Source organism: Neoarius graeffei, chromosome 5 (assembly GCF_027579695.1).
Source record: "Neoarius graeffei isolate fNeoGra1 chromosome 5, fNeoGra1.pri, whole genome shotgun sequence".
Taxonomy (NCBI): Eukaryota; Metazoa; Chordata; class Actinopteri; order Siluriformes; family Ariidae; genus Neoarius; species Neoarius graeffei.
This window is the reverse complement of record NC_083573.1, coordinates 19,442,067-19,456,643: the sequence shown is the minus strand read 5'-3', so window position 1 is coordinate 19,456,643 and position 14,577 is coordinate 19,442,067. Positions and strand designations below refer to the sequence as shown.

The window sequence follows — 14,577 nt, the reverse complement described above, 5'->3', positions numbered from 1 at the left end:
CTTAGATTCCAATCCCCGTGTACTCTAAATCCTTTAAAAGTTAGCGAGGCAGTATACAAGCTAGTAGGTGAAGTACAAACAGTCAAAACTTTAAGAGATGGCAATTTGATGGTTGTGTGTAGGGATAGAGACCAGCAGCAGGGGTTAATGAAGTACACTTTTGGGGAAACACTATTGGGGAAAGCGATAAAGCTGCAAGTGTGGGAAGAAAAGGAAAAGTGTATGGGTGTGATATCTGGAGTATCTACTGAGTTGACAGAGGAACAGATCCGAGTTAACATGAAAGGGGTTAGAGTAACCAAGGTGAAACGTTTGCCTATTACAAGAGATGGAGTTACAAGTCGTAGTTTGTCAGTTATGATAGCTCTGGACGAAGAGCGATTACCGGAAAGAGTTAAGATTGGGTATGTTAGTTATGCAGTACGAGCATGCATTCCTCCACCAACAAGGTGTTTTAAATGCCAAAGGTTTGGGCATATTGCTGCAGCCTGTAGGGCTAAAGCCAGGTGTGCCAAGTGTGTGTGGGGGGGGGGGGGAACATGAATATGGCAGTTGTGCTGTAGGAACTAAAATAAAGTGTTGTAACTGTGGAGGGGAGCACAACGCTGCTTATAAAGGATGTGAGGCCTATAAAAGAGCAGTACGGATTCAAAACATAAGGGTGAAGGAGAAGCTTACCTATGCTGATGCAATCAAAAATGTAGATAGCAAAGTACGATCTGATGCTAAAGCAGTGTCTGTGTCTCAACCTCCTACTCAAATAGCTGCACAACCTTTGAATTACAAAATTTCTGAAGACACCTTGATTGTGGAGAAGAAAAAGTTTGTTGCCTTCATAGTGGAAGTTATCAATTGCTCAGCACAGACAGATAGCAGAACAGAGAGAATAAAGATTATCACAAGAGCAGCAGAAAAGTACCTTGATATAGGGGAATTATCCTTCGAGTCTGTAAATGCAGTATTAGCAACCAGAGTTTCTGAAAGTCAGCAATCATGTGGTGGTGTTTTATAATGGTACTGTCCATATTACAGTGGAATGCCAGGAGTTTAATTGCGAATGGGCAAGAATTTAAACATTTTATTGAAGTACAGCAGGTTAAACCAAATATCATTTGTATCCAAGAAACATGGTTAAAGCCATCACTTGACTTTATAATCTATGGAGATGTAGCAGTATGCAAAGATAGAAGCCTAGGAACAGGTGGGGGAGTAGCCACATTTATTCAACAGGGACTTAATTACAAAGCACAAAATATAAATAAAGAAATTGAAGCAATATCAGTGGAAGTATGGGTGGGTAGAACTAAGTTTAAAATAATTAACTTCTATAACCCTTGCCAAAAGATTAGAAGATATTTTTTAGATTGTAGAAATATTTTATGTGGAGACTTCAATGCTTATAACACATTATGGGGAAGCATAAGAACAGATGATAATGGGAGTACTATTGAGTTTATGGATGACCAATATCTAGTCTGTTTAAATGATGGAACAGGCACTAGGTTTAATCTAGTACATGGAACAGAATCAGCGCTTGACCTTACCTTACTTTCAGAACGAATAGCAGGAGTCAGTCAGTGGGAAGTTCTTAATAATAACCCATTAGGAAGTGATCATTACCCAATCTGGGCCAAGATACAAGAGCAGAATGTTAATTTGGAAGAAAACTGGTACCCAAGATGAAAAATGAGAGGCTAATTGGGGGCTATATAGTATGAAGGCAAGTGGCAAACTTATGGAGAATATGTCAAACTTAAGCAATGATGTTGAATTAGTAAATTCCATAATCACAAATATATTATATGAGTCAGCAGAGGAGGTTCTGGGTGAGTCTTCTGGGATAAGGGAAAAGAAAATGGTGCCATGGTGGTCAGATGAATGTAAAAAAAGCGGTCAAAGCCAGAAATAAAGCATTCAGAAAGGTGAAATCAAATCATTCCTTCAATAATTTAATACTATATAAAAAGGCACAGTCTCAAGCTAAAAGAGTAATAAGGGAAAATAAGAGGAGTTACTGGAGGAGTTTCTGTAATACTATTGGATCAGAAGTTAAGGTCACTGAGGTATGGGGAATGATCAGAAAGATGGGAGGAATAAGAAGGGATTTCTCTTTACCAGTAATTAAAGATAGTGATGGCGAAGCAGTAAATAATGATGAAAAAGCAGAGATGCTTGCTAGGGCCTTTGTTAAAGTGCATAGCTCTAAAAACTTATCAAATGAAGAGTTACTATGGAGAACAAAAATGATTGAGGATAATGGAAACTTATTAGGAAAGAAAGATATAAGTGAGAGTGCACTTGATAAGAATTTTACATTATTTGAACTGAAAAGAGCATTATCTCATCTCATTGTCTCTAGCCGCTTTATCCTTCTACAGGGTTGCAGGCAAGCTGGAGCCTATCCAGCTGACTATATGTCTCCAGGTAAAGATAGAATTTGTTATAAAATGATTGAACAATTATCTGATGTGGCTAAAAGTGTGATTTTAAAGTTATATAATAAAATTTGGGAGCAAGGTAAGCTGCCCTCTAGCTGGAAATATTCAGTAGTGGTACCTATAGCTAAACCAGGTAAAGATAAAGCAGAGGTCAAAAGCTATAGGCCTATAGCACTAACATCCAATCTTTGCAAGTTGATGGAAAGGATGATAACTAAGAGGTTAGTATATGAGATTGAAAAAAGAAGTCTTTTCTCTCCACATCAAAGTGGTTTTAGAAATGGCCGTACTACTATGGATCCAATAATCTGCCTAGAAAATGAAATTAGGAAAGCTCAAGCAAACAAGGAGTCAGTCTTGGCAATGTTCTTTGATATTGAAAAAGCATATGATATGCTCTGGAAAGAGGGTCTTTTACTTAAGTTGAATAAAATGGGAATAGAAGGTAAAATGTTCAATTGGATTAGAGATTTTTTTAAGGAATAGAACTATAGAGGTAAGAGTTGGAGCGAGCCATTCAAATACCTACGCTATAGAAAATGGTACCCCACAGGGTAGTGTCTGCAGCCCAATTCTATTTAATATAATGATTAATGATGTTTTTAACAATATTGACTCCAGAATCAGTAGAGCACTTTATGCAGATGATGGGGCACTGTGGGTGAGAGGCTGAAATTCTGATAGTCTGAGGAACAGAATCCAAATAGCTATAAACGAGGTTGAAAGATGGTCACATGAGTGGGGGTTTCATTAATCTGTTGAAAAGACACAAGTTATGTTTCTCAAAGAAAAGGGTTAACCCTACAGTGGACCTCAGGTTGTATGGGCAGCCACTCAAGCAAACGGGTGATTTAAGATACCTTGGTGTATGGTTCGATATCAAACTTTCTTTTAAAGTTCATATTCAAAAGGTTATAGACAAATGTAAAAAGGGAATTAATATTCTGAAATGCTTAGCAGGGAATGACTGGGGGGGCATCAAGCACATCCTTGAAAATAATTTATAGTGCCCTAATCCAACCAGTATTGGATTATGGATGTATAGCGTATAATTCAGCAGCCAAGTCTTCTTTGTTAGAGCTAAACAAGATACAAGCCAAAGCCCTCCGTATATGCTGTGGTGCCTTCAGGACCTCTCCAGTCCCAGCACTTCAGGTGGAAGCAGGGGAGATGCCACTGGACCTCAGGCGACTGAAATTATCAGTGTCATACTGGCTAAACCTACAGGGTCATGAAGATAATCACCCAACCAAACAGGTACTAAGGGAATGCTGGGAGTATGGTTGACCCATATGCAGGTTTGTGTGGGATGGTAATCAGCAGGCAGATCAATTGGGGATCAGTGACATTCCTCTTTGCAAAACAATTACAAGGTCAATCATTCCCCCTTGGTTATTTTATTTCCCTATTGTAAATTTGGAAACTAAGGAGATTGCAAAATCCAGAGGTTTTTATCAGAATGTACAGCAGTATTTAGAAGTAATGTATGATGATACGACACAGATATATACAGATGCTTCTAAAGATGAAACTGGTAAGACAGGAGCAGCAGTATTCATCCCCAGCTACAATATAAGTATTGGGAAAAGGATGTCAGATCACTTGTCAATTTTTTCAGCAGAAATGATGGCTATTATACTGGCCCTGCAGTGGGTGGAGGTGAAGCCTAGTATGGCAGTTATTTGTTCAGATTCTATGTCTTCCTTAAATAGTATCCAGAGTGGAAAATCTACATGCCGACAAGACCTCTTAGATGAAATTAACCACCTCATATTTAAGATAAATCAACATAAAACTTTTCAGTTCACATGGGTTCCAGCTCATAAGGGGGTTGAGGGTAATGAGAGTGGATAAAATGGCCAAAGAGGCCATCAAGGCAAATGAGGTTGAGTTAGAAGTCCCATTAAGCAAGGCAGAAATTAAAGTAATAAAGACAACATCAACAAAATGTGGCAGGAGAAATGGAATACAGAGGAGAAAGGAAGGCATCTATATAATTTACAAAAGGAGGTGGTGATTAGAAGGGGTGGTGAACTGAAACGACAGGAGGAGGTTTGGTTGACTAGGCTGAGGATAGGGCACACAAGTCTAAATAGTGGGTTGTATACAATAGGGAAACATCATTCTGGGGCCTGTGCATACTGTGGAGAAATAGAAAAGGTTGAGCATGTTCGTATACACTGTACACAGTATTCCAGTGAAAGAGAGAAGATGGGGAGGGCATTGAGAACCTGTAACTATAGACAACTTATTAAGTCAGCCATTCACACAATCAGCAGTAACAGCTCTAACACAGTATTTAAAGGACACCCAACTAGCAAACAGAATTTAGTTTTTTTTTTTTTTTTTTTTTTTTTTTTATAATCAGTCTGCAATTTAATATCCCTTGAGATCAAACCTCAGCCCGGTAGATGGCGGTAATACACATCGATTGTTAACCGCCAATAAATCGACAGAAGAAGAAGAAGGGACTTTGTCAGAATGTCTCGTTGGATTTTCACATCGTCTCTGCGCCCTCATTGCTTCTTGGATTTTTGCTCTCTGTTTTGTCTGTTCATTGCCACAGTTTTTTGCTCTCATGTCTTGTCATTTTTTTTCATGTTTTTTTTTTGTGCTACGTTTTTTGTCTCCAGGTTTTTTTCAGGACTATTTCATGTTTTTTCATGCTAGCATTTTTGTCCTTGCCTGCCTTGTTTTTTGTCTGGATTATTTTGCTATTTTTGTTCGTTTACTCTTTGACTTCAATGAAATCATTTTTTATTTATTGGATTTTCTGGTCCGTGTTCTGCTTTTGGATCCAAACTCACCACATCTCGCCACCCTTAACAGTACGTTCTGGCCAACATGGATCCAGCGGAACTGAACTATCTGAGAACGGCTATGCAGCAGCAAGGAGCCCTCCTCGGGACCCACCAACAGGAATTCAATCAGATCACCCAGAACCTGGCCACCCTGTCCAATTCACTCAACCTCCTAGCTACACAACTTCAGCACTCCCAAGCCGTGCCTACCCCTGCCCAGCTGTCTCTTTCTTCACCTCCCGCCACTGCCACTCTCCACAAACCAAGACTCCCTTCGCCTCAGCCCCACAGTGGAGAACCGGGTACCTGCAGATCTTTTTTTTTTTTTTTTTGTCACAATGCTCACTGATCTTGGAGTTTCAACCTCCTGGCTTTCCCCACAGAATGCTCCCGGGTAGCCTATACCATCACGCACCTCACCGGCAAGGCCAGGGAATGGGGAACAGCGGTCTGGGATGCCGACGCGCTCTGTTGTTCCAGCTTCAAGGAATTCTCTGAGGAAATGAGGTGAACGTTCAACCACTCTCTGTCCAAACTCACCACCCTTAACATAAATAATACCTCTTCATAAAGACACCTGTGTGTGTGTTTTACAGATAATATATCATTTTCATTTCATCGTGTTCTTTCAAATATATGTAAGCATGTACCTATGGGTTTGTATCTATAAATATGCTAATGGAGACACAAACCAACGTCATGCAGATCAAAAACGTTATGTGGATACAACCTTGGTACACACAAGGGAAATACTGTACATTGACACATATAGAGGACACTGTAATTAAGAGGTACATGGTCATTTTGATCCAAGGATGAGGAGGTTTGTGTGTGTGTGTGAGAGAGAATATGCCCTTGAGAGCAAATGTGTGCAAACTAGAGGACGAGGAAAACACCCTGTGGAAAGTTGAGGAAAGTCACTGTGCTTCTGATGACAATTGTTATCAGCAAGACAAGTGTATTTGAGGGCTGTTTTACCTGTATGGCCATTGTTGGAGATTGTGAACGGTTCATGGCCGTACTGTGCATATCCTAGTGGCCGTAACTCAGGAAGGGATGGGTCATACCAAGTTTTGGAAGTGTCCACATTGATGGGGGACTGAGAAGAACCACCACACTCGGGGAACAAAACTGGCCATTTGGACTGACCTGCATCTCCTGAGGAAAAACAGATTTGTGTGTGTGTGTGCGCACGCACACGTGTGCACACATGTTTGTGTTACTAAATATAATTAAAAGGGAAGTGTAAATAGAGAATATTACATGGTTGTGCAAAGATGTGAAGTTTATCTTTGGTGAATATACAGATCATGATTGAGCACAGTGAATGAAAAATATTTTCAACATGAGAATATAAGAAACTTCATATCTTCACACAACCATGTAATGTTCTTTATATTATATGGACACAGCCACAAAAAAATGCATAAGTTAATCAAAAGCATTTTAATTTTGAACTGGTTTGCCATTTTGACAATGTATCGCAGGGCATCATGTACATGTATTCACCTCTAGAAGTAATTTAGAATTACCAATCTACCCACTGACGTTTTTTAGAGGAAGAAACAAATAAGAAAACCTGGATGAAACTCCACAATACCAATAACTTGCTTAAGGGGACATTTGGCTTGACCTCATAATGTTTTTTTCTCTTGGGAAAATATCTTAAACTTAGTTGATGTAATATTGTTTATCTGCAGTAATATTGTCAATGAAAATAAAAATTAAATACCTTAAAAAAACAACAACCTCAGAAAGATACTAAATCCTATGCAAGTTCTTGTGTCAAATAAGGTCATTCCAAAGTATTAGTTTGGGGTTCAGTCATGCACAATTAATGAGTTGATACATGGTTGCCAAAATACACACACAGACATGCGGATTATGTTGTTCCTTTTCACACAAAAGCATTATTCAACAGCAGGGTGGATCAAGTGAAACCAGTTGTTGAAAAATATGAGCAGTGCAGATGAGGTATAAGATACTGTAATAAACATAACATTTGCCATTTTTTACATTTACAATTTTGAAAACAGAATGAACTCTTTTGCATTTTTTTTAAACATAGTTTTGAACTTAGATTCACATTTTTAAAATTTCAGCCTATTTGTGTGGGTTAGTGTCTGGGATGGCTATTTAGGTCAATTTGTGTGTTTGTATTTGTGTCTCTTTATACCCATGTGTATAAATGGATATTAAGGTGTGTGTGTGTGTGTGTGTGTGTGTGTGTGTGCAGGGCCGTTGACAGCTTTGGCTGGGCCCGGGACAAAATAATCTGAGTGCCCCCCACACACACACACACACACACACACACACACACACATACGTGCGCACGCACATCGCCACACAGCAACCACCCACACCCAACCCCTCTTTTCAGTCTCCATTCACTCCAACCCTTAAATAACAGGTATTCCAAGCCCATTATAACAGTCAACCATTTTATTTCAACATTTCAACATATTTACAGTTTGAACATTTCCTTAGTCTGCAACTATTCAGGTGTGAAATGCAATGCACCGGACTTTTGCTGTGGCAAAGTCGTCAATAAGGTCATTGAAGTCCAGCTTCTTTGCAAGTTCGTGCTCTATAGAGAGCATAGCCAGCCCATTGAGCCTCTTCTGTGACATGTTTGAGCGCAGGTAGTTGATAAACCAAAACGATTGTTTACGGGATGGAACTGGGCCTCAATGAGAACGGAGTTATGGCTTTCCCAAAATCTGAACATAGAAGCATCACCACTAGTGATGTGTACAGTGAGTTTTTCAGTGTATTTTTTTTTGTCTTGTTTTTCATAAACGTCCTTTCCGTACTCGATTTAGAATGTTACAAAAAAAATTGACACCCTCCCAACCACATAACATTAGCCTATCTGACCTGGGGGCTGACACGTTTATTACGGATAAACCAAAAGGATTACAACATTCCCTGGATATAGAACTGGACCGAGAAGATTTCAAAATCTTAACGTGTAAGCAACAACAATAAAACAGAGGTTGTTTTATTCATTTAGGGCTTATTAGGCTACTTTCATTAATTGCGCTTTTCATACAGGCCTATCATTTTTCACTTGAGCAAGGGAATTGTTTGAAGAGTATCCAGTCTAAGCGAAAGTTTAATGTTTTGCAACAGACTAACCTCAAAACACCCCATTTATAGCCCATTCGTTACATTAAACTCTATCTAGCTGGCAATTTCACATGCCGTCGTATCTACACGGGATGATTTCCAACAAAATAAGGTTTAATTAACAAGAGGCAGCGTTCCACGGGCTTTCAGCTAACCGGAGTCCAGCTCAGCGCAGCTCAGCAAGTGTGCCTAAAACATTTGGATATGATTGCGGGCCAATGTGCTATTCTTTGCTTCATTGAGATATATGCAACACAGTGTTATTAAACCGATATGTTTATGAAATAATTCAATGCCCTGTGCATTTCAGTGTTCACTCAGTGTACCCTGCTATCCCCTACTTTATAATTATGAATGGCGCGTTGCGCGTGCTGGGGTTACATTACGGGGCTGGAAAAAAAGTTATCTGTGTCTTACCTGGCTCAGCTGCCCCACTGCCTTCACCACCTGCTGCATCATCTGAATCTTTTCTAAAATATCTATGCAGTGAGCCCCTGAGGCTCTTGGCTTCTTCATCTCTTTTTCTCTTTTCTTTTCTTTGCTCCTGACTTGTGCATGTTGGCAAACGGGCTCGCACGCTTATTGTCGAAGTGTTATGATGGAATAGTGCGTTGTTATTTGGTGCCTTAATCAAAGACCAAACCATTTCTGCATTAGGGGTGGTAGGTGGGTTCTTGAATCTATTTTCGAAGACAATAAAGGCAAAAGAACCATAAATCATTCATTGAATGCAGTGGCGGCTCCTGAATTTTTTTTCAGGGGGGGCAATTTTCCCCCGTTATGTCTACACGGACCGTAAATGTCCACAGGACTGAAGTAAATTGACCTAGGTAGCAAATCAATTGGCCGAACTTGTTTTTGCCTGGTAAATTCAGATATCAATATAGACAATCTCTCTTCTCTCCACTAGGTGGCAACACTAAAGTTAAAGGTGGCAAACTAAGGTAGCCTAGTAAACTAGACCCACCCGCCTAGCGGCCAAAAATATTTTTGCCTACGAGTGGCAAATATTCACATTTAGTCTGGCTTGCCAGGCTAAAACTAAGGAAGATTCATTGTGAAGCCTTCAAAGCAAAACATTTGGCATCACAATCAATTAATTTTACATTACTCATTTATTTTCTCATATTCCAGTATTCTATAATAAGTAGACACAAATCCTTAATTATAAACATATTCTAATTTCTTCAATTCTAAAGAATGCAATTAAAGTGGCAGGATATAAATCCAAAACAAGTGTTTTATTTAAGTTTTGAAAAAGATGAAGAAAAGCATAACCATCAAACAAACATGTGCAGCTTTATGTGTTTTTTTTATATGGAATTGCACCATTTTAACAACAAATAATTCTAAATAAATTCTGCAGTTTTTTTTTCCCAAGAATTCCTCCAGAAAGCCATGCCTTAAAAGGAAATTTAAAGTATTACAAGCATGCCAATGAACACAAAAGGCTTTAGTTATTTAGCTATACACACACACAAGGTTACACAAGGTTTTGTAGTCAGTGCAACTTGGCTTAACAAGTTGGAAAAAAGGTAAGGTGCTGCTGGCTCCAATGAACACATACTGTACAATATATAAAAACTGAAAATATGCTTAATTTACACCAAGTCAGAGAGAACTTGAGGCTACTGAAATATTCCAAGCATGGCAATGTTAAACTGCCATTGGTAAAACAAAAACATGGCAATATTAAACTGCCATTGGTAACACACACACACAAAAACAACTTTTGCCTAGTAAATTCAAATATCAGATATCACTGTACCGTCTGCTGTGCTACTTCCAGGGTGGAAGAGAACGCAAGGGTAGCAAAAAAGAGCACTGACTACATAACAGCCAGCTAGCCAAGTTTTCCGGTGGTACCAGTTCTTGTTAAAATCTCTTGAGCAGGTCTTCTCCCCCTTCGTAGACACTTGCTTGATGTTTAAATTCGGTCTAGGAGGTCCTAGCTGTTTGATTGCCGTTTTCTCCTCATTGGTACGACGACTAAAGGGAACTTCTTTCAGAGAGGCTATCGTATTGTTGCACTCAACACTCGCCATCTTTTTCATAGAATGTTCACACATTTCCCGCGCAAGTTGCGTTTTCCAGCCCAAAATTATGTTCAAAACCCGCCAAAATGCACTTAAAACCAATCTGGCAACACTTGCGCGGCGCAACAGGCGTATGACGTAAGCACGCTGCTTGTGCGAGCACATAAAACCTAATAGAAAATGCATTGGGAGCATGATTTTCGAAAAAAACGTACGTACCATTAGTGTCAATGGGAGATTTGGGGGCAAATCTGAACCTGACAGAAATCGCCCCAAAAGGGCGTGGCTACACCAGGCGCGACCTTAGCCTGATTGGACAATGACATTACTGTTGGTAGTAGGAGTAGATAAAAAAAAAAAAAAATCTCCCTCCCTGTTTGGGAGTGCGTCGCCCAAATCGCCCCTATTAACGAGCCGCCAGTGATTGAATGCAAATATAGCACATTTTTCTCCCCCAAATCAACACATTTTGAAATGAAACAGAATGATTAATGGCATCTTCATGAGGGACCAGTTCTGGGCCCCCCCCTCATGCCTGGGCCCGGGACAAAATACCCGGTTGTCCCCCCCCCTGTTGATGGCCCTGCACAACGGTGCCATATAGCGACCAGCATCTAGAATGTGGTTTTATGTATGGTTGTGAAAGGCAGTCAGTGCACGCAGCAAAACCCTTTATTTTCACTTCTGGGTTGAGTACCAGGATAGTCTAGACCTATATATTACAATATCTTCCTATTTCTATAGGTATTACTCATTTTCCAAAGGGAATAGGAGACATTTAGGTGTGGAAGGTACTCTGCATTACTCAGTTTATGGTATTGTTTTTTTATTTTGGTGTGCAAGTGACAGTGTGGCCCTGACATCGCACAGCACGGCAGAGCGCCGTGTATCCACACTTTGTGGAAAGCTCTGATAGTAACTCAGATGAGGTGTTTCAGTGGGGGAATTTTAACTAATGACATTAGTCAAGTAGCATTACATTAATGCTAGCTCTCTAGCTTCAGCTTGAATAATGTTAACTTGCTATTTGTTTTTAACTACTATAGTTGATGTGCTCTTGAAGCAGGTAAAGGCTAATTTATGTTATAGTTACAGTCGTACTTAATTGGTTTTGGTTGGTAAGTGTGTGTTTTGTGCATGGTGTCACCAGGTAATGCTAACTTCCAGTGACTTTTGCCAGAGTGTGTGATCAGCATCAAAGGAGTTGTAAAACATCATAGCTGCCATTTTGACAGGGAGAGGATTCTTACCTGTGACAGCTAGAGCAAAGTTATTGAGGTAAGTTGTACGTTAAATCCTTTCTTAACATATGTTTACATGCAAAAACAATGTTATCTGCTGTTGTTATTTTTAATACTGGTTTAATTTGGTTTCTAACAGAACTGTTCAAATGTGTATTTTACTCCATTTTAACTTTATACATTTAGACAAATTTGCTAATGTCAGTCAACCTGCTGAGACCGACCAAACTACAAACATGGACACCTTGAACTACAGTTCCCAAGAGCCACAGCTCCCCGTCACCAGTCTATTGATATCAGCTGTCACTCATCTCCCTAATTACATGTCTCCCTATTTAAGCTTCCCTCTCACACCACTCCATTGCGAAGTATCGTTCTGCCTTCTCAGTTCATACCAAGCCTTGTATTTTCTGGCTGCCTCTTGATTTTCTGACCTTAGCTCTTCTTTTCACATTTACGCTCTTTGTCTTTCCTCTACTATGTTGTTTGCTGATCGCCCGACCCTCATTAGTTTTCTGACTTCGATTCCTGTCTCATGTCTTGGCTTTGTTTACAATTTGCACCTCTCTTTCCTCTGCACATACATCTGTAAGTGCCTCCACTCTGACAGGATACTTCACTGATCATGGATATCGCAGAAGAGGTGATGCAAACTGCTCTGAACATGCAGGGGCGTCTACTAGGAGAACATCAACAGATGCTTGCAGACCTCAACACTTGAATGGCACAACTCACAACCTCCTAACACGCCCTGAGTCTCCTCCTAGCCCAGCGCTGCAGCTCTCCACTCCGGAGAAATTTGCCAGAGACACTATCGCATGTAAAGGTTTTCTACTTCAATGCTCCATGTATTTTGCTACTATGCCTAATCTTTCTGACGAGCACAAAATCGCTAAGTTTTTATCCTTTCTCACTGGTAAAGCACTATGATGGGCACCTGCCATTTGGAACAAGGGCGGTGAGCAGACCACGTCATATAAGCAGTTCCTCACCCTATTCAAGAGAGCATTCGACCATGAACCTGACGGGATTGAGGTCCGTGAAAGTCTGCTTACCAGTTCTCAAGGTTCTAGAAGCATTGTGGAGTATACCCTGGACTTCAGAACATTAGTGGCAGTCAGTGGATGGAACGATCCTGCCCTGAAAGCAGTTTTCCGCCAAGGTCTGCACCCTGAGATCATTAGCAAACTTGCCTGTAGAGATAAAAACCTCGTGCTGGACTCTCTCATTGACTTACGGTAGCTATTCGTCTCGACCATCTGTTGTCACACCGACCCTCTATCCAAGAAAGTGCCAAGTCAGTTCAACCTTCCAAGGACAGTTCACCCATGTAGGTGTCACGCACCCAGTTAAACAGTGCAGAGCATGAGAGAAGAAGAAAGGAGGGTTTGTGTTTCTACTGCTGGAGCTCTGAGCATCAAATCAGCCACTGTTCCATCCGTACACCCTGTGTAGCTTCAACAGAAAGCCCAGCATGACCTGTGAGTCCGGTGAGAAAGTTCAATTCGAAATCATTTAAGGTTGCAGTATTCTTAAAAGGTGGCATCCTCCACATATGTCCTTTCTGCTTTTATCGATTCAGGGGCAGAGAGGAACTTTATCAGAAGTATGATTGTCCAGAGGTTCAACCTGCCTACCACACCTCTGCACAGTGTACTCAGCATTAGGACCATCGACGGAGGACCTATAGGAGACGGTTTTGTCACCACACGAACCACCCCAATTCGGATCCAAGTAGGAGCATTGCACACAGAGCTCATCTCCCTGTATGTAACTACAACTGTGGGTCATGATATTCTTGGTTATCCCTGGCTACAACTGCACAATCCCTTGATCTCATGGCAAAATAAGGAAATTCTCCAATGGTCATCTACCTGCTTTCAGAGTTGTCTCTCTTGTCCCCAGGCCAATCTTTCTTCCACCTCAGTGGAGATTCCCCAACCAGACTCCATGGACAACGTTCCTGACTATTATAGGGAAGTTTTGGAGGTCTTTAGTAAGGGGAAAGCCTGCGGGCTACCACCACACTGGCCATATGACTGTGCAATTGACCTACTGTCAGGTATGTCACCGCCACATGGTCATATATATCTCCTATCCCAAAAGGAACATGCTGCCATGGAGGAGTATATTCAAGAGGCCCTCAAGCATGGGTACAGCTGCCCTTCCAAGTCTCCTGCATCTGCTGGTTTCTTTTTCATGGAGAAACGAGGTACTGGACTCAGACCATGCATTGATTACAGAGGTCTAAACCAGGTCTCCGTTAAATATCCCTATCCTCTTTCTCTTGTTCTGGCAGCCCTGGAACAATTCAGATCTGCTAGGATCTTCTCTAAACTTGACCTACACAGTGCATATAACTTGATCAGGATAAAGAAGGGTGATGAATGGAAGACTGCCTTCAGTACTACCGCCGGCCATTTTAAGTACCGGGTAATGCCTTATGGCCTTTCTTCAGCTCCCAGCATGTTCCAGTGCCTAATCAATGATGTGCTACAGGACATGCTAGGTAGATATGCTATCACCTACATACAACCCCGATTCCAAAAAAGTTGGGACAAAGTACAAATTGTAAATAAAAATGGAATGCAATGATGTGGAAGTTTCAAAATTCCATATTTTATTCAGAATAGAACATAGATGACATATCAAATGTTTAAACTGAGAAAATGTTTCATTTAAAGAGAAAATTTAGGTGATTTTAAATTTCATGACAACAACACATCTCAAAAAAGTTGGGACAAGGCCATGTTTACCACTGTGAGACATCCCCTTTTCTCTTTACAACAGTCTGTAAACGTCTGGGGACTGAGGAGACAAGTTGCTCAAGTTTAGGGATAGGAATGTTAACCCATTCTTGTCTAATGTAGGATTCTAGTTGCTCAACTGTCTTAGGTCTTTTTTTGTCGTATCTTCCATTTTATGATGCGCC

General features: G+C 40.5%; 1 protein-coding gene across 1 annotated transcript in view; it reads right to left on the bottom strand.

Annotated features, from left to right (window-relative positions):
• ca14 (carbonic anhydrase XIV) overlaps nucleotides 1–13,405 on the bottom strand; it is a 145,411-nt gene extending 132,006 nt beyond the window's left edge. The window contains exons 1-2 of the mRNA XM_060920787.1: nucleotides 13,288–13,405; nucleotides 6,218–6,397 (exon numbers count right to left, since the gene is read on the bottom strand). Of these exons, the coding sequence (XP_060776770.1) occupies nucleotides 6,218–6,397; nucleotides 13,288–13,405 (298 nt within the window). The remainder of the gene's footprint in view (nucleotides 1–6,217; nucleotides 6,398–13,287) is intronic.
• Between the last annotated feature and the right edge of the window lie 1,172 nt (nucleotides 13,406–14,577).